The sequence below is a fragment of the Tachypleus tridentatus genome, chromosome 6 (assembly GCF_004210375.1).
Source record: "Tachypleus tridentatus isolate NWPU-2018 chromosome 6, ASM421037v1, whole genome shotgun sequence".
Taxonomy (NCBI): Eukaryota; Metazoa; Arthropoda; class Merostomata; order Xiphosura; family Limulidae; genus Tachypleus; species Tachypleus tridentatus.
In genome coordinates this window covers 123,803,567-123,825,437 of record NC_134830.1, presented here as the reverse complement: position 1 = coordinate 123,825,437, position 21,871 = coordinate 123,803,567, and the positions used below count along the sequence as shown (strand labels likewise).

Sequence of the window (21,871 nt, the reverse complement as noted above, 5' to 3'; positions counted from 1 at the left end):
CTTTATTTGTTTCTTGTTTGAATCACCAGATGGATCTGTTAAAGTCAACAATGCCAACATCGTCGAGTTCGATATCTTAACAGAAAATGGAGTCATACATTCGATTGATCGAGTTCTTTTTACACAACCATCATCTCAGCTAGGTGCTGGTACAACTTCATTTCGTCCAGGAACACCTCCTATAGGTCAGCCACAACATCCATCCACTCATTTTCGTCCAGGAACACCCCCCCCGAGGTCAGCCTCAACGTCCGTCCTCTCATACTCGTCCAGGCACACCTATTCTCGGTCAACCGCCAATATCAACATTCCCTGTAAACCAGCACGGTGGAGCAAGTTCTTCTCCACCACGTCTGGTGACTGGAGGTGGTTCTCCTCCTCCTACAGGAAATACGATTAATCAGATTATTAAAATGCCTGGTCTCAATGTCCAAGGACAGCCAGTGGGTCTTACCATCTTTCAAGATTTACTTCAACAATCTGGTGTAGATATCCTCAAACAACGAGGTAAAATAATAATTTTATTTAAAGTGTTGGTATAAACAACTAAAAACATTGTAAACTTGAAACATAAACGTGTTTTTTCTGAAATAAACAATACGTTAAAACGATATTTATAATTTTTAGTGGTTTAACGTGGTAACTAACAATACTGTTAAACAATGGTTTTAGTTGTTCAACGTAGTAACCAACAATATGGTTAAACAATTGTTTTAGTAGTTTAACGTTGTAACCAATAATATGATCAAACAAATATTGTAGTGGTTTAATCTACTATATTCATTTTTCTAATTTAATAATAATTAACAGTTGTTCGATATTAATAGATATCTTTATTACTCTGTTTTCTAACAGGTCTCTTCAAGTTATTAATAGATATCTTTAATTACTGTATTTTCTAACAGGTCCATTCACAGTCCTCGTCCCTACTGACGATGCCTTTTACAATCTTCCGTCTGGAGTTCTAAATGAGCTCAGGAATAACCCTCAGTTACTAAGACATGTACTTCTAAACCATATTATCAGCCTTTCTCTCAACCCACAAGATCTACAGAACAACATGGTGGTAGAAACAAATAGTGGTCTCAAACTGTTTGTTAGTGTTCTAAATGGTGGACAGGTAAGGAAATTTAGAGCTATAGCATTACGAGAATATTCGTCTCTATTTTGATCTTGACAGTTTGTTTTATATTCAACCAAATATAAAACTCTGTGTCTGAGTCTTTCTTTTATATTCAACCAAATATAAAACTCTGTTTCTGAGTCTTTCTTTTTGTATTTGATCCAGTTTGTATTTTTATTCAACAGTTTTGTAACCACGAAATTTATGTTCAACTTACTAACACTTACTTTTGGATCATTGATACCTTTATAAATTTAATAATGGGAACTTTTCTGGACTAATTAAAAACAATTAATGTATTTACAGTTTCAGACAAGATTGCAGAACCATAATTACAACATGACACTCACTGTCTGGTACCTGACTCAAGACAATCAAAATATAATACACAAGACATAAAACTTACTGTCTAATGCAGAAAACATGATATTTTACTCTTTTGTTACCATAGTGATTTAGAAAATATTTCACATTTCTCCAAACGACTAAATGAAAATATTTCAACATCTTTACTTCGCTCTCCCTATCAATCACGTTATTGGGCGTTCTGGAAATAAATACACAAACTAGAATTAAATACACCGACTACTTGATGTTATTGTGCAAAATATACCCACTAATTGATGTTCTAGAAATAAATACACCTACCACTGGAGGTTATGGGAATAAATATACACATAAATGTATGTTTGGGAAATAAATACACCCATATCTAGATGTTCTGGTAAAAACACACTCACCATTGGATGTTATGGTGATAAATAGGTATTACTGAACATTCGTGACTTAAAACATATGTAGTTTTCAAACAATTTTCAATGACATACTCACATTCTTCAGTAATCCTTCTACAACATGTCCAACCAGTCATCCTTCTAAAGCATATCCAATCAGTCATCCTTCTATAACATATCCAATCAGTCATTCTTCTATAACATATCCAATCAGTCATCCTTCTGAAGCATATCCAATCAGTCATCCTTCTATAACATATCCAATCAGTCAAGCATATCCAATCAGTTATCCTTCTACATCACATCCACTGAGCCATCCTTCTTCAACATATCCAATTAGTCATTCTCCTACAACATATTCATATTGTTCTGTCATTCCTCACCAACATATCAATTTTTCTGTTAACCCTATAAAGTATATCCCGTTTTTTACTATCACTCTAAGACATATTCAACTTTTTTGTCAATTGTTCACAAACTTCTATTTATTCTACTTCCTTTCCTCCCCAAACATCCACTTTCTTCCCCATTAATCCGCATATATCCAAAATCATTCAGCCATCCCTTTCCATACCATTACCACTTTTCTCCTATCTCTCTTAAACATGTGTACATTCTTCCAAACATATACACATTCTTATGACATGACATTTCTTTCTGACGTAGCCACAAAAAAGACTATTTTAACGTACTGGTTTTCAGGTTTACAATAATAAGTTGATAATACATAGAATCAGCGTCTAAGTGGAATTTCTTTTAATATTATTTCAGAAAATATTGATAGGGGGACCGAGTGTAATTGCTTCAACTTTGGCTCAAAATGGATATGTCTTCGTCATTAATCGAGTGCTATATCCTTTGCCAAAACGAGACATATCTGTGGCACTAAAAGATCGCCCTAACCTCAGCCAGCTGTTGTCTTTAGTTATAAAATCTGGGTTAGAGAACACTCTTCGAGGTAATAAACTCTTTATCACCATAGCTGTAGATAAACTACCCTATCTTTAAAATGATATCAATTATACAGTTTATTTAACATATCTAAAACTTTACTTTATAAGTATAATTTAACAAATATTTATAGTAACTCGGTAGGCAGAAACTTCTAATTTACTATATTGTAGGGTGTAAATATCCATATCCTGTAATATATTTTTCAGGTGCCGGTCCTTATACAGTGTTTGCTCCAACAGATGAAGCATTTGCAGCACTTCCAGAGAACGTTTTAGAGAAATTGTTGTCTAATCCAGGTGCACTAAAAGGTACAAGTTATTCATGGTTCATTTTACTGTCTAACTAAACAGTTTCAGACAATGTTTTATAGAAATTGTTGTCTAATCCAGGTGCACTAAAAGGTACAAGTTATTCATGGATCATTTTACTGTCTAACTAAACAGTTTCAGACAATGTTTTATAGAAGTTGTTGTCTAATTCAGGTGCACTAAAAGATACAAGTTTTTCGTGATTCACTTAATTGTCTAAATAGTAGCAAGTTAGAGAGTGATGTTTTCGTTTTATACAATGTGAAGAAACTAAAAATCACATGTAGTGTGGTTTATTAACAGCAAGGTTTAATGAAAACCTTTCTTTTTATGATAAGTTATTTTAAAGCAGTAATAAATCTTGTTCCTTATGAGAGGTGTACGTATCTTTCATTGAAACACCAAACTCTTATTAACATCCAAGTTATTACTAATGTAGTTATATATGTTGTTCCGTGTCACTGATAACCATACGCCAAGATATTATAAATGTAGTGATGCGTGTTTTGGGTTCTTTGTAATTGAGCTGTGCATTATTTTCTTCTATACAGAGTTGATACTGAACCACGTTGTAGACAGCGTTCATTATAAGAAAGAATTCACAAGTGGTTTGATTCTTCCAACCTCTAGAGGGCAGCAGCTCCGGTTTTTTGTTACGTCAGGTAAGTGTAGTGGTAGTTATACTGTTCTGTCGTCACTAACCGCTCCATAAGAAAAGAAACCTCCGATTGAAATAGACTGTATAACAACTGTATGATCCAACCAAATTTTTTAACATTTGTACGATTCAACATGATTATTTAACATAAATAACAGTGTAATAATAATGCAGATCTGTTTAAATTCGTGTATCTAAAACTTTATTTGTTTCTTGTTTGAATCACCAGATGGATCTGTTAAAGTCAACAATGCCAACATCGTCGAGTTCGATATCTTAACAGAAAATGGAGTCATACATTCGATTGATCGAGTTCTTTTTACACAACCATCATCTCAGCTAGGTGCTGGTACAACTTCATTTCGTCCAGGAACACCTCCTATAGGTCAGCCACAACATCCATCCACTCATTTTCGTCCAGGAACACCCCCCCGAGGTCAGCCTCAACGTCCGTCCTCTCATACTCGTCCAGGCACACCTATTCTCGGTCAACCGCCAATATCAACATTCCCTGTAAACCAGCACGGTGGAGCAAGTTCTTCTCCACCACGTCTGGTGACTGGAGGTGGTTCTCCTCCTCCTACAGGAAATACGATTAATCAGATTATTAAAATGCCTGGTCTCAATGTCCAAGGACAGCCAGTGGGTCTTACCATCTTTCAAGATTTACTTCAACAATCTGGTGTAGATATCCTCAAACAACGAGGTACAATAATAATTTTATTTAAAGTGTTGGTATAAACAACTAAAAACATTGTAAACTTGAAACATAAACGTGTTTTTTCTGAAATAAACAATACGTTAAAACGATATTTATAATTTTTAGTGGTTTAACGTGGTAACTAACAATACTGTTAAACAATGGTTTTAGCTGTTCAACGTAGTAACCAATAATATGGTTAAACAATGGTTTTAGTGGTTTAATCTACTATATTCATTTTTATAATTTAATAATAATTAACAGTTGTTCGGTATTAATAGATATCTTTAATTACTCTGTTTTCTAACAGGTCCCTTCAAGTTATTAGTAGGTATCTTTAATTACTGTATTTTCTAACAGGTCCATTCACAGTCCTAGTCCCTACTGATGATGCCTTTTCCAATCTTCCGTCTGGAGTTCTAAATGAACTCAGGAACAACCCTCAGTTACTAAAACGTGTACTTCTAAACCATATTATCAGCATTTCTCTCAACCCACAGGATTTACAGAATAACATGGTGATAGAAACAAACAGTGGTCTGAAACTGTTTGTTAGTGTTCTAAATGGTGGACAGGTGAGGAGATTTAGAACTCTAGCAATTCGAGAATATTCGTCTCTATTTTGTTTTGTCTAATTTAATATTTGTTTGCATTAGTTAATTTTTACATATTTTATCATCAACTTTCATATCGTGTTTAGATCGGTGAGTCTCACATGCTGTGTCATATTTTGCGACCTTTTAGTTAGACTTGTTACAACAAGTAGTGACTGACTGAAATCGAACTCTTTTTTTGAAACACACAGACGATCCCTGCCACTGTGTAGTTAAGCTTTTCGTCATATTGAAACATATAGATTACCCCTCCTCTAAGTACTTGAACTCTTTGTTTTATTGAAACTCATAGATGAACCCCTCCATTCGTACATGGACTTTTTGGTATTTTGAAACACACAGTTGACTTCTCTACTGAGTAGTTGAACTTTTTGGTGTTTAGAAAGTTCTTCCCTTTCATGTTTCGTTCCACATGATAAAAGGATGTTTGAGGAAAAATCAGAAAGTTGGGTGTTTTTACTTGTAAATTGTGTTCAGTTTTTCTATAACAAAAAATATATATAGCCTATGAACCAATTACACAATTTAATATAAATGTATATGACAGGTATTTTTCTTCCATTTGTTTACCAATTACTTTTGTTTAAATATTAATATATTTTCGCTTGAAGTGCTGCAATGCTACAAAACATAGCGCCCCTGTATAATTTCAGAAAATCCTATTTGGAGGCTCCAAGGTGCTGGCCTCAACAACAGCTCAAAATGGATATGTATACGTCATCAATCAAGTTATATATCCCCTGCCAGTGAAAAGTGTCGTTGCTGTTGTAAGAAGTCGTCCTAACCTGAAACAGTTGGTGTCTTTAATCGAGGAGTCTGGCCTGGAATCCACTCTTCAAGGTACTCGTGTTACGTTGAGAACCACTTCTGGTTAGAAATAAATCAATATTCCGTGTCAGTATAAAACAAATCTCACTCTAGTGTCAAGGTAATAAAACTCAATATCTTCAATAAAATACTGGGAGAATGGCGAAATAAGTTCTACTTCCTCCAACTGGAAGCACAGATAAACACACTTGTGTACACACTTCGATTCCAAGAAAAGCGATCCAGTTAGAACTGTTAAATTTACGGGTTTGACACTAATACTCCTGCTTCTTGTTTCTTGCTTGCCAGAACAAAATGTTATGATAAGAACAGTTATGTAAACTGAAGATTAAAAATAGTGTAATCAATTTCCTTCATACTCATTTAAGATTTCTTTCCGACATAACTTTAAAATGGGTCTGGCATGGCCAGGAGGTCAGGGCGATTAACTCGTAATCTGAAGATCACGAGTTCAAATTTTTGTCCCATCAAATATGCTTATTCTTTCAGCCGTGGGGACGTTATAATGGCAGGGACTTTCTCACTACTCGTTTGTAAAAGAGTAACCCAAGAGTTGTCGGTGAATAGTGATGACTACCTGCCTTCGCTCTCGTCTTTCATTGCTAAATTAGGGACGGCTAATGCAGACAACCCTCGTGTAACTGTGCACGAAATTCAAAACAAACCACTTAAATCTCTATTCAGTGTGACAGAAGAAAGTCTTTGGATTTAAGATGCTAAAATCAGGTGTTAGATTCCACTCAGTGGATACAACAGATAGGCTGATGTGACTTTAATATAAGAAAAACTCACAAACATTCAATGGGAAGATAAAATATTTTTAGTTTCAGTAGAAACATTCAGTGATGCCACATTAATTCTTTACACACTTCCTGGATCTGTATGTTGTTAGTATTGGCACTTGCTTTATCCCTTTAGTACCATTTTAAATATTATTGACAAAACAAAGGACTGACACTTCCAATTTGAAATCTAGTGACAAAACAAAGGACTGAAACTTCAACTTTGATAATTACTGACAAAACAAAGGACTGAAACTTTAACTTTGATAATTACTGACAAAACAAAGGACTGACACTTCAACTTTGAATATTACTGACAAAATAAAAGACTAACACTTCCAATTTGAATATTAATGACAAAAAAATATATCGCCAACAACTCACAATCATCAACCGTAAATAATCCAACTCATCCATACATAAAACCTGACACTAAATAAATATAAATAATTAAAGATTTCGACACACTAATGTTCTACACTTCAACTTTGAATATTAGTGACAAAACATAGAACTGTCACTTCCAACTTGAATATTAGACAAAACATAGAACTGTCACTTCCAACTTGAATATTAGACAAAACATAGAACTGTCACTTCCAACTTGAATATTAGTGACAAAACAAAGTACTGTCACTTCCAACTTGAATATTAGTGACAAAACATAGAACTGTCACTTCCAACTTGAATATTAGTGACAAAACAAAGTACTGTCACTTCCAACTTGAATATTAGTGACAAAACATAGAACTGTCACTTCCAACTTGAATATTAGTGACAAAACAAAGTACTGTCACTTCCAACTTGAATATTAGTGACAAAACATAGAACTGTCACTTCCAACTTGAATATTAGTGACAAAACAAAGTACTGTCACTTCCAACTTGAATATTAGTGACAAAACATAGAACTGTCACTTCCAACTTGAATATTAGTGACAAAACAAAGTACTGTCACTTCCAACTTGAATATTAGTGACAAAACATAGAACTGTCACTTCCAACTTGAATATTAGTGACAAAACAAAGTACTGTCACTTCCAACTTGAATATTAGTGACAAAACATAGAACTGTCACTTCCAACTTGAATATTAGTGACAAAACAAAGTACTGTCACTTCCAACTTGAATATTAGTGACAAAACATAGAACTGTCACTTCCAACTTGAATATTAGTGACAAAACAAAGTACTGTCACTTCCAACTTGAATATTAGTGACAAAACATAGAACTGTCACTTCCAACTTGAATATTAGTGACAAAACAAAGTACTGACACTTCCAACTTGAATATTAGTGACAAAACAAAGTACTGTCACTTCCAACTTGAATATTAGTGACAAAACAAAGTACTGTCACTTCCAACTTGAATATTAGTGACAAAACATAGAACTGTCACTTCCAAGTTGAATATTAGTGACAAAACAAAGTACTGTCACTTCCAACTTGAATATTAGTGACAAAACAAAGTACTGTCACTTCCAAGTTGAATATTAGTGACAAAACAAAGTACTGTCACTTCCAAGTTGAATATTAGTGACAAAACAAAGTACTGTCACTTCCAACTTGAATATTAGTGACAAAACATAGAACTGTCACTTCCAACTTGAATATTAGTGACAAAACAAAGTACTGACACTTCCAATTTGAAAATTGCTAACAAAAAAAAAAGACTAACACTTCCAATTTTAATATTACTGACAAAACAAAGAACTGTCACTTCCAGTATTACTGAAAAAGTGACAAACTTCCATTCATCATTCTCTGTTTTAAACTGATTTTATTGATGTCATATGACTAGTCACGTTCAACGTTAGTTATAACATATCAGTCATAACTATTTATATAGATTTGATATACCTCTGATCTTCAGTTGTTTTTTACATACATCTAGGAAAAGAACCTTACTCACTCTTTGCACCAACAGACAAAGCTTTTAGTGCAATTCCAGAAAACGTGTTACAACAGTTGATATCCAATCCAACTCTTTTACAAGGTAACTTTTTCTCTTATCATTATCACAAGCTAGTAGCTTGTGTGACATTTAATATGTGATTTCAAGTTTCTCTATGTCGTTTAAAGTTGTTTGGAGTACCACACATGGGACAGAAGTCACCTATCTCGTGTTGAAGTAAAAATGCATTCTCAAGACGTCTGGTATGAGTATTAAAACTTTAATGTACTGTAACTCTACATGTATAGTTCTACATGTACTGTAACTCTACATGTATAATCCTATATGTACTGTAAATCTACATGTATAGTCCTAAATGTACTGTAACACTACAAGTATACTTCTATAATTACTGTGACTCTACATGTACTGTAACTCTACATGTGTAGTTCTACATGTACTGTAACTCTACATGTATAGCTCTACATGTATTGTAACTCTACATATTAGTTCTACATGTAGAACTTCCAACATCAACTAGAAATGTTAGTTCTGCATGAACTGTAACTCCATATATATGGTTCTACATGTACTGTAACTCTACATGTATAATCCTATATGTACTGTAACTATGTGTATAGTTCTAGATGTATTGCAACTCTATATGTATAGTTCTATATGTACTGTCAGTCTTAGTATATTGTATCTCTGCATGTACTATAACTCTGTATGTGTAATTCTACTTACATTGTATCTATTTACAGTCTCAGAACTTGAATGTATTTTCTTTATTTGAAGAGTTTATACTGAACCACGTGCTTGAGGGTGTACACTTCGTGAGAGAGTTCACCAATGGCTTAACCCTTTCAACCCCTAAAGGACAACAGCTGCAGTTCTCTCTAGCACCAGGTCAGTGCGATATGAAATTTGAAATAAAATTGTTGAGGCGACACACGATTATTTGTATATATAGGTATTTCTTAGTATATAAGCAGATATGTATTTTACAAATGTATCGTTATCATGTCTTATATTTCCAGTTAATAGAAAATATAACCCGTTGCAGAGTTACTTACTAAATGTCTGTAATTATTTCGCATGCTTCGTTTTTCTAGATGGATCTGTTAAAGTAAATGATGCCAATATCGTGGAGTACGACATCTTAACCGAAAATGGCATCGTACATATAATTGACCGCGTTATATTTACACCAGAATCAAATCAACCTAGCGGTCAAACACCCACTTCAAGTCAACCACAACGTCCGTTTACTCATGGTGGTCCAGGTCCATCTACTGGTGGTCAACCACAACGTCCGTTTACGCATGGTGGTCGAGGTCCATCTACTGGTGGTCAACCACAACGTCCGTTTACTCATGGTGGTCCAGGTCCATCTACTGGTGGTCAACCACAACGTCCGTTTACGCATGGTGGTCCAGGTCCATCTACTGGTGGTCAACCACAACGTCCGTTTACGCATGGTGGTCCAGGTCCATCTACTGGTGGTCAACCACAACGTCCGTTTACTCATGGTGGTCCAGGTCCATCTACTGGTGGTCAACCACAACGTCCGTTTACGCATGGTGGTCCAGGTCCATCTACTGGTGGTCAACCACAACGTCCGTTTACGCATGGTGGTCGAGGCCCATTTACTGGTGGTCAACCACAACGTCCATCAATCTCCACTCGTCCTGGCCAACCTACGAGTATCTCAAGAGGAAATGGTTCTATCAGACCTCCCTATCATCCACCCCCAATTACAACTCCACAACCTGATGGCCAGGAGCCAATTTTATCTCCTCCACCAGGGCTGGTGGCTGGCGATGGTGCTCCTCCTCCAACAGGAAATAATATTCTTCAGATTATCGAAATGCCTGGTCTCAATATCCAAGGGCAACCAGTTGGTCTCACCGTCTTTTATGACTTGCTTAAAACTTCAGACTTGACAGATACACTGACCAAACAAGGTAAATGCTTAAATTTTCAAAAACATATTCAATAAATATAAAATTGAAAAAAATGTCTACAAGAAAAAATAAATTTGCAGTTGGGACACATCATATTAATTATATTTTTGATTAATTACATAGGGAATTGGTCCATTATATAAAAAAGATTTTAGACCAAATGTAAGTGATTTAATCTCTTCCATTGAATTATATTACTAATACTTCATCATTAAAGTTATGTACTTTAATTACTGTATTTTCTAACAGGTCCTTTCACATTGTTAATAGAGACTTTAATTACTGTATTTTCTAACAGGTCCTTTCACATTGTTAAAACAAAAAATGTTGAAACAATATATTATGTTAAAATAACTGATTATTTTACATTGATTTTCTAACAGGTCCTTTCACATTGTTAATAGAGACTTTAATTACTGTATTTTCTAACAGGTCCTTTCACATTGTTAATAGAGTCTTTAATTACTGTATTTTCTAACAGGTCCTTTCACATTGTTAATAGAGACTTTAATTACTGTATTTTCTAACAGGTCCTTTCACTTTAATTGTATTTTTACAGGTCCTTTCACATTGTTAATAGAGTCTTTAATTACTGTATTTTCTAACAGGTCCTTTCACATTGTTAATAGAGTCTTTAATTACTGTATTTTCTAACAGGTCCTTTCACATTGTTAATAGAGACTTTAATTACTGTATTTTCTAACAGGTCCTTTCACATTGTTAATAGAGTCTTTAATTACTGTATTTTCTAACAGGTCCTTTCACATTGTTAATCACATTGTTAATAGACTTTAATTACTGTATTTTCTAACAGGTCCTTTCACATTGTTAATAGAGACTTTAATTACTGTATTTTCTAACAGGTCCTTTCACATTGTTAATAGAGACTTTAATTACTGTATTTTCTAACAGGTCCTTTCACATTGTTAATAGAGACTTTAATTACTGTATTTTCTAACAGGTCCTTTCACATTGTTAATAGAGACTTTAATTACTGTATTTTCTAACAGGTCCTTTCACATTGTTAATAGAGTCTTTAATTACTGTATTTTCTAACAGGTCCTTTCACATTGTTAATAGAGTCTTTAATTACTGTATTGTCTAACAGGTCCTTTCACATTGTTAATAGAGACTTTAATTACTGTATTGTCTAACAGGTCCTTTCACATTGTTAATTCTTTAATTACTGTATTTTCTAACAGGTCCTTTCACATTGTTAATAGAGACTTTAATTACTGTATTTTCTAACAACAGTTAATAGAGTCTTTAATTACTGTATTTTCTAACAGGTCCTTTCACATTGTTAATAGAGACTTTAATTACTGTATTTTCTAACAGGTCCTTTCACATTGTTAATAGAGACTTTAATTACTGTATTTTCTAACAGGTCCTTTCACATTGTTAATAGAGACTTTAATTACTGTATTTTCTAACAGGTCCTTTCACATTGTTAATAGAGTCTTTAATTACTGTATTTTCTAACAGGTCCTTTCACATTGTTAATAGAGACTTTAATTACTGTATTTTCTAACAGGTCCTTTCACATTGTTAATAGAGACTTTAATTACTGTATTTTCTAACAGGTCCTTTCACATTGTTAATAGAGTCTTTAATTACTGTATTTTCTAACAGGTCCTTTCACATTGTTAATAGAGTCTTTAATTACTGTATTTTCTAACAGGTCCTTTCACATTGTTAATAGAGTCTTTAATTACTGTATTTTCTAACAGGTCCTTTCACATTGTTAATAGAGACTTTAATTACTGTATTTTCTAACAGGTCCTTTCACATTGTTAATAGAGACTTTAATTACTGTATTTTCTAACAGGTCCTTTCACATTGTTTGTCTTTAATTAATTTTCTAACAGGTCCTTTCACAGTTAATAGAGACTTTAATTACTGTATTTTCTAACAGGTCCTTTCACATTGTTAATAGAGACTTTAATTACTGTATTTTCTAACAGGTCCTTTCACATTGTTAATAGAGACTTTAATTACTGTATTTTCTAACAGGTCCTTTCACATTGTTAATAGAGTCTTTAATTACTGTATTGTCTAACAGGTCCTTTCACATTGTTAATAGAGTCTTTAATTACTGTATTGTCTAACAGGTCCTTTCACATTGTTAATAGAGACTTTAATTACTGTATTGTCTAACAGGTTTTTTCACATTGTTAATAAAGACTTTAATTACTGTATTTTCTAACAGGTCCTTTCACATTGTTAATAGAGACTTTAATTACTGTATTTTCTAACAGGTCCTTTCACGTTGTTAATAGAGTCTTTAATTACTGTATTTTCTAACAGGTCCTTTCACATTGTTAATAGAGTCTTTAATTACTGTATTTTCTAACAGGTCCTTTCACATTGTTAATAGAGACTTTAATTACTGTATTTTCTAACAGGTCCTTTCACATTGTTAATAGAGACTTTAATTACTGTATTTTCTAACAGGTCCTTTCACATTGTTAATAGAGTCTTTAATTACTGTATTTTCTAACAGGTCCTTTCACATTGTTAATAGAGACTTTAATTACTGTATTTTCTAACAGGTCCTTTCACATTGTTAATAGAGACTTTAATTACTGTATTTTCTAACAGGTCCTTTCACATTGTTAATAGAGTCTTTAATTACTGTATTTTCTAACAGGTCCTTTCACATTGTTAATAGAGACTTTAATTACTGTATTTTCTAACAGGTCCTTTCACATTGTTAATAGAGACTTTAATTACTGTATTTTCTAACAGGTCCTTTCACATTGTTAATAGAGACTTTAATTACTGTATTTTCTAACAGGTCCCTTCACAGTCCTTGTCCCTACTGATGATGCCTTTTACAATCTTCCACCTAGAGTTCTAAGTGAACTCAGGAATAACCCTCAGTTACTAAAACGTGTACTTCTAAACCATATTATCAGCATTTCTCTCAACCCACAAGATTTACAGAATAACATGGTGATAGAAACAAACAGTGGTTTGAAACTGTTTGTTAGTGTTCTAAATGGTGGACAGGTAAGGAGCAACTCATTTTTCTTTTTCGAATATTCCACGTGAGTTATCTGCATTAGTCATTCCGAATTTTAGAATGAGAACTAGTTAAAAACACCTACCATCAAATCTTTGCCTACTCTAAACAAATGTTGGGATTTCACTCTAGCACTAATGAATGCTTTCTTGCAGCAATAAGTTAACCATGAACCTTATGAACAACAGGTCATCACGTTACCTCTAAGCCATATCATAACCTTGTGAACAATAGGTCAACACGCTAACCTCTGAGCTACATTTTTTGCCTTATGTTTGTTTGGAATTAAGCACAAAACTATCCAATGAGCTATCTGTGCTCTGCCCACCATGGATATCGAAATCCAGTTTCTAGTGGTGTGAGCCCAGATATACCGCTGTATCACTGAGAGGACTATATTATAATAAAACGAAATTTATGTATGTGTGTGTGTGTGTTAGATCATAACTGGTCTTATAACTCCATAATATTCATAACAATTTATGTAAATCGTAATATTATGTGTTACAATCATTTTAATAATTGTAACATATGATGCATTTTTATGACATAGGAATTTAAAACTTTGTTATCGATTTTCGATTTAGAAAGTTTTGATTGGAGGGCCAAAACTAGTTGCGTCAACATTAACAAAAAATGGTTACGTGTACATCATCAACCGTTTCCTCGATCGTCTACCAGCAGTTGACATAGTTACAGATCTTAAGAACCATGAAAACCTTGCTAAGCTAGCGTCCTTAGTGGTTACAGCAGGACTGGAACAAACTTTACGCGGTAAGACCTAATTTGTTTGTTAGTACTTCAAATGCGTCTGAGTTTGGGTATTTATGGGCAAAGATGCTGCATTTGTATAAAGAAATATATCGGGAGAAAGGTTACAATTAGGTATGAAAATAAAACAACATATTCGCTAGAATTTTCGATGTGTAATATTTATAAATCTGATTAGTTTGTTTTTGTTTGTTTTTAGAAGAAGGTCCGTACACAGTTTTCGCTCCAACTGACAAAGCATTCGCTGCTCTTCCAGAAAATGATCTTAGACAGTTACTTAGAAACCCCGAAGCCTTGAAAGGTAAATGTTGAATAATAGTTACTCAGTACTTCTTAATTTTGTTACAATGTTGTTAGTATATAACAAGAAGGCTCGTAAGTTACTTTTATATAGACGTAGAAAAATACTATTTTGATAATACAATTTGAAGCACGTATTGGCTTAATCTGTCGTCAGTATAAGTTTTTTTGTCATAAAGGCCTATCTGTTAAGTCTTAAGTTTGATTTCTTCATTAGCTTTCGAAGTTTAACACATTAAAATTATTTCTCTCTTGCCAGCGTAATAGTCCGTATAAATTACTTTAACAGTTTAGGTTGTTACCTAGCACTAACTGCAAAGGTTTGCTGGCCTAGCAATCTCAAGAACCTTATTTATAAGATAATACCCATGATAAGTTTACTGTTATAACAAATATCTTTCTTTTTTATTATAAGTTAACAACCACGATAGATTTACTGACTTGACAGTTTGAAGAACCATGTTTTTACTGTCAAGTAGTACATAGCCCGTGAAAAATAACGGGACAAGTAGTACCACCCCCATCCAATACCATACTCTATCCTTACGGTTCATAGCTAGCTGAAATAAATCAATTTTGTTAAATCAAGCTCGAGCAACAAAGAAGCTCAAAGGTGTAGTTGAGGCAATCAAACGTCGAATTTCTTTGTGAGCCAATCAAAATTAAGATAACTCGTGAAAGGAATTCGTGGTGTAATCGTATAATAATTTTTGGTAAGTCAGTTAGATTAACAACTTCCAATATGCAGGAAGCCAGTTTGTAACACAACGTTCAGTAAGTCACAGCACTTAGCAAAAAACGTATCACCTAATATAGTTGTCAGCCTATGTAGTGAAAGTATAAAGTTAAATCTATAAACAGGAAAAATACTTTTCAGTATCCAATGATTAAAGAGTTGTTTTTTAATGTTGGTGATATAACAGAAAATAGATTAATTTAAAACGTTTTAAGTTTAAAATTGAATCTATATTTTTACTTTCATGATCAATGTTATGCACTTGTTCCTAGGCCAGATGATTCCACACCACATCTGCACTTTAATCTTACTGTACTATCACTCTCAATACCTTCTAAGGTATGCCTACTACATTACCATTATATATTTTTTAAGTATTTTGCGATGTTTTAAAAGTTCCCTTTGAGATTATTAGGTGTATAAAATGTCCTATTTCCTCATTTTATGTGTTTAATTGTTCGGTTACTGCAGTAACAGCGATAAGTTTAGTGGCCTTAAATTTTAAAAATGTTGTTTATACACTGCTGGCCAAAATCTTAAGGCCAATGAACATAAAGAAAAAATATGCATTTTGCTTTGTTAGACTCAACCACTTATTTGAGTAGAGCTTCCAAAGATTTAAATAAGAAAACGGAAAATAAAAATAAAAAACCTTTTTAGCATTTAATAGAGAAAATGTGAACACTCTGACACTCTCTTACCCTTCCTCCTCACTAAGAACTGGTATTGGGTACTTATATAGAGTTCCAGTAGAGGGTGCTTTCACACAGATGGATAGTGTCACAAGATCAGAAATGGTCAAAAGCATTTAAGTGGGATTTTATAGGCTGAGACAAGTGAGACCAATGCTTACATAGACAAAGTGAAGGTCAATGAATAGCTGTAAGTGTCAGAGGAGGTGTTATTATAAATGCATTTTCATTTAGAAATAGGTAACTTTCAAAATATTTTAACTGCTTAGTATCTTCCGTATACGATGCAGGCAGACATATTCAGGTAGAAACTTGAATGCTTCTCAATGTTTTAAAGAAGCGACGTGTTTTTTTTTTGTAATCTTCAATAATACTTATACCTTCATACTTTAATAAACCTTTAGAGGTTTTATAATGATCATTACCTGTTTAGAAATGATAAGATTATTTGCAGTAATTTTATTTGGAGGAAATAATCAAGTGTTTGCTTGAAACATTACAGATTTTGGCAAAAAGTGAGTACAAATACTCGTATAATCAATAACACCTTATGTGTGAAAAAACGATGCGTCAAAAATATCGAATATGTAACTTAAAGGAATGAAATTAAACTGTTAGCTACACTTGCAACAATGATGATAATTTTACAACATATATCCATTCATTAGTTGGCTAGACCGTGTTTTCATTTTTCAATTATTTTTTATTGCCTGACCTTCAATAGTTTATCTTCCAGTTAATAATAAGTTACGACGATGCATTTAAATGTTAAATAATTACACAAAGTAAGTTTTAATATATTTACAATAAATGTTGGAATTAGTCACTTTCTGTCGCTTTCTTTTAACTTTGTGTTGTAGAAACGTTTCATTGATATTGTCGCCCTCTATTTTGCAAACAAGCAATAAAAAAATTTCACCACGGTGTAAATACAGTAAGTGTTAACATATGTTGTGTATTCATTGAATTAAAACAAAATCACTGTTTTCTTTTAATTATTTTAATATCATAAATAATAGTTTTATTTGTCACTATACAACTTAATAATTTGTTCCAGAGGTGATACTAAACCATGTGGTAGAGGGCGTTCATTACAAAAAAGAATTCAGCAGTGGATTTGTACTTCCTACGCCAAGGGGGCAGAACCTTCGTTTTGTTGTGGCTTCAGGTTAGTGCTTGCGAGTTTGAATAAGTACTAACATTATATATATATATATAAATTGAGATTTCGCACGACTTAACGCCTTATTATAGCTTCAACATCTTTTTTCATACAAAAAAACGCAACTAGTATACTAAAATTTATGTTACAACTTTTCGACACTATTCGTTTTTTAGAGATAATTAATTATTTTATAATAAAACATTTTTGTTACATACTATTGTTTGTTTGTTTTTTTTTCTGTTTATCATATCCTGCCTTTTTTGCTTTTATTTTTCCAGACGGGACTATCACCGTTAATAACGCTAGAGTCATCGAATCGGATATTTTGACAGGAAATGGTGTCATACACGTGATTGATCGTGTTCTGGTGACGTCATCAGAAGTAGATGTGTTTAAAAACCAGTTTCCAGGAAGAGGTAGAATATCCCAGAACTGACAATATTGTTGATTTATGAATTAAATTCATAACTTTTCAACAATATAAGATTTTTAATTATAATAATGAGAAATCAATTATTCGATAAAGTTATATCACGTTAATGTGTGACGTTTTCATTCACAATTAAAATAAAACTCTGAATTTCAAAGAGGTGTTAGGTCAGCTTGTTTGTTTGTTTTTAATTTCGCGCAGAGCTACACGAGGGCTACCTGCTCTAGCAGAGTAAGACTAGAGGGAAGGCAGCTAGTCATCACTACCCACCGCCAACTCTTGGGCTACTCTTCTAATAACTAATAGTGGGATTGACCGTCACATTATAACGCCCACACGGCTGAAAGGGCGAGTATGTTTGGTGCAACGGGGATTCGAACCTGCGACCCTCAGATTACGAGTTAAACGCCTTTACCAACCTGGCCATGCCAGGCCATTAGGTCAGCTACACCATCTTCAACCACTGTGTCGATGATGTGACAAATATTTCAGACTACAACAATTTCCTACAAATTTTTTGGAACATTTGTTGAATTTAGCATATTTTTTATGTCAAAAGAATGCGTAGAACTTCGCAATCCACGTGGTTACTAAGTTACTGTCGTTAAAACTTCGCAAGGCAAGTGGTTTTTAAGTTACTCTTGATAAAACTTCGCAAGCCACATGGTTACTGTCGTTAAAACTTCGCAAGGCAAGTGGTTATTAAGTTACTGTTGTTGAACTTTCTGTTAGCACTTCACAGTCCATATTGTTTTTATTGGAGAGCAAAAACTACGTGGAATCAGTCCACATTGTTTGTATTGGAAAATAAGAAAAATGTGGAATCAGTCTACATTGTATTTGATAACAAGAATAATGTGGAATCAGTCCACATTGTTCGTATTAGAGAAAAAGAACCATGTGCGATCAGTCCACATTGTTCGTATTAGAGAAAAAGAACCATGTGCGATCAGTCCACATTGTTCGTATTAGAGAAAAAGAACCATGTGCGATCAGTCCATATTGTTCGTATTAGAGAACAAGAACCGTGTAAGATCAATCCATATTGTTTATATCTGCTAGAACTGTTAGAACTCTGCCTGTAAATTGAAGGTGTATTTAATCATATTTCTAAATTCAAACTTTATTCATTTTATTTTTCAATGATGGGTAACCATAGTTCAATCTCATTCACACAAAATAAAGGATTAGAAAATCAAATCAACTTTAAACACAAATCGTTTGGAACATCAGATTTATATACGTCAATATATATTTAACGTCTTCAAGTTCTAATGGTTTACATCTCGCTACATAGGACCTACCAGTGGTCAACAACTTAAACCAAACATTGCAGAACTGGCGCGAGGAATGGGAGTGGACACTTTCTTCAGCTGGCTGACAGAAACTGGATTGGATAATGTTATTCAAGATGGAGGTGGGTTTGCCCTTTAAAAATGAATATACATTTTTATGGCTAACTATGAGAAGCCCTGGAACGTGCAAAGAAATAATTCATTTCTTATTTATCGTAATAGCTAAGATGAAATATTTTGTAATACCCTGGTGGTGAATAGTTGAAAACTGTTTTAACCAGTGACGTGCATGTTCATCGTATCCTGTCTGAAGTTAAATTGTTTTGAATAATTAAGTGAAAAGAGCCATTTTCAACTGTGTTTTTACATGAACACAGTAATTAGTTTCTGTGATTTCTTTACAGGACAATACACAGTGTTTGCGCCTACTGACGAAGCTATATCCTCGCTTCCTGAGACTGTACAATCGTCCATTCGGGATAACCCTGACCGACTTCGTCCGCTTGTGAAATATCACATATCCACAGTTCGGCTACAGCCACAAGATATCCAGAACGAGCAAACAGTGCCATCACTGGCTCAAGGCAAAAATATCCGATTCAATTATTATCAGAATGGAAGTGTAAGCTTATCACATTTGCAAAATCATTTTTCACATTTACTGCTAATGATGTCATCTACTGGTACTATAGAAAACCGAACATACATTTTAAATTTTACTTCAAAAACTTTAACTGAAAAATAAAAGATACGTAAATGTTGTAATTTTTTATACAACACAGTGAAACTAGAGATATTTATGTTAAAATTCGAAACCTATTTTAGGTTGACCAGTCTGTAACTCTTGTCTGATACTTGGCATTTATTTATATGTCTAGTCGTACAAAAACATATTATCTGTCAAATGTTGTTCAAAGTAACTTTTTGTAACTTCTTAAAGTTACTGACTGTGTCTGGTGCTTCCACTGGCAACCTCCGCCAATCAGGAAATGTTGTTGTGTTCGTGGTGAACCGTGTCCTATACAGCCCACAAGGTGATTTGTACACCACTGTCTCCAACTCTCCCATCCTCAAAGATCTTACCCGCTTTATTAAACTGAGCGAGATTGAAGACTTATTGAAAGGTAAGTCACACTCGTGAAGAGTTACTGATCCATTGAGTTTACAGTAAATCTTAGTGGTACTGGGTGGAACTCTCTTTATAATAAAATAACTATCACCGTTCTTATCTCTTTTAGAGGTACTGGGTGGAACTCCTTATATAAATATGATAAGTGTCACGGTTTTTACATTCTTAGTGGTACTGAGTGGAATTCCCTATATAAATAAAATACGTGTCACGGTTTTTACATTCTTAGTGGTACTGAGTGGAAATCTCTTTATAAATATGTAAAATAAGTGTCACCGTTCTTATCTTTTGAGGGGTACTGGGTGGAACTCCCTTCATAAATATAATAAGTGTCATTTTTCTTATATTCTTAGTTGTACTGGCAGGAACTCTATAAATATAATATATAATAAGTGTCACCGTTATTATATTCTTAGGGGTACTGGGTGGAACTCCTTATATAAATAAGATAAGTGCTACCGTTCTTATCTTCTTAGGGGTACTGGATGGAAATTCCTTTATAAATATAATAAGTGCCACCGTTCTTATATTTCTTTATAAATATCTGTTTATATTCTAACTGCATGATTCTAATTTGTTGTTTCTAGGGCCTGGACCATACACTTTGTTCGCTCCTAGTAATGAAGCCATCGCTAATTTATCAGAACAAGAATACCAGCAGCTACTGAATGATCCACGTAAACTGAGATGTAAGTTTAGCTATACGAAGTTAATTGAAAGCTAATAGTTATTTGTAATACCCATATGGCCAAATATAAAATTATTTTCCTTTGCTGATGTTCATGTCGCTTTATTCAACGAACTCTTATTTAAAAATCTACGATGTTATTGTTATTCTAATTAAAGTATTGCTCCCTATCACCAGGTTTATTTGTATAGAATAGCCTGTATTTTCAAATAACAGTTAACTTTCTTAGAATCGATAATATTTGAAAATGTTTAATTTCTAGGATTTTTCTTAATTCATTTGTTCAGTGTATTCTAAAGAAACCATTAAAGCTTATGGTATAAAATTAATTTTATAAACCGTTCATTTACGATAGACATATCTTCAGGAAGGTCTTTGTCTTGAACGACCTGAATGGTTTTGTTGTTTTATTTCACAGCCCTGCTGCTCCGTCATCTTGTTAAAGGGAGTTTTTTTACCAGCGGATTAACTCACGGATTCCATTTAACAGCAGAGAGCGGTGATGACCTAACAATCAAGTTTAAACCAGGTGAGTGACAGTAGCAACATTACCTTAACCTTCCCATTTAAACATATATATCAAAGGATTTTGTTTACCTTATCACTGTATAGCTTTAAAGATGACAGAGGTTTACGTGTGACTGTTATAGTTGCTATAGAAAAGTGTCATGCGTGTGTTAGACGAGTATATACAGACAGAAGAATTAACATTCTCGTCTGTTTTTTCTTTTAACAACGTTCATCAATAATTTGGTCATACTTATATTATATTTACTTTATTTCTTTTTCCAGACTGTATTGCTGTAGATGGCATTAATATCGAGTACTCAGATATCACTGCATCCAATGGTGTTGTTCACGTGATCGATCATTTCTTGTGACGTCATCAGATCTATTGAGGCTGTGTACTTTACATTTGGTTGTACTCGCTTTGTTATACGATAACCAGTCGGTCAAGACGTCCTTGTTATTATCTTGTTAACTGATTTTTTTCATCCTGTAACCTTTAAACCAAAACTCAATAAATCTTCGTACCAAGAACCAACTGTATTCACCAGTCTCTTAATAAACTATATATCT

The 21,871-nt window shown here is 33.6% G+C and overlaps 2 protein-coding genes across 2 annotated transcripts in view; both read left to right on the top strand.

The window, feature by feature from the left end:
- The window catches only part of LOC143251711 (periostin-like), a 4,018-nt gene extending 3,618 nt beyond the window's left edge, over positions 1 to 400 (top strand). The window contains exon 6 of the mRNA XM_076502956.1: positions 30 to 400. Within this exon, the coding sequence (XP_076359071.1) occupies positions 30 to 400 (371 nt within the window). The remainder of the gene's footprint in view (positions 1 to 29) is intronic.
- LOC143253542 (uncharacterized) lies at positions 30 to 21,871 on the top strand. The gene is made up of 22 exons (XM_076507593.1): positions 30 to 507; positions 906 to 1,120; positions 2,629 to 2,815; positions 3,018 to 3,119; positions 3,671 to 3,781; positions 4,007 to 4,483; positions 4,838 to 5,052; positions 5,745 to 5,931; positions 8,594 to 8,695; positions 9,392 to 9,502; positions 9,709 to 10,560; positions 13,358 to 13,572; positions 14,173 to 14,359; positions 14,556 to 14,657; positions 17,142 to 17,252; positions 17,528 to 17,665; positions 18,977 to 19,096; positions 19,379 to 19,596; positions 19,915 to 20,098; positions 20,691 to 20,792; positions 21,210 to 21,320; positions 21,584 to 21,871. The coding sequence occupies exons 1-22, from the start codon at positions 414 to 416 to the stop codon at positions 21,670 to 21,672; spliced, it is 4,230 nt and encodes a 1,409-aa protein (XP_076363708.1). The 5' UTR covers positions 30 to 413; the 3' UTR covers positions 21,673 to 21,871.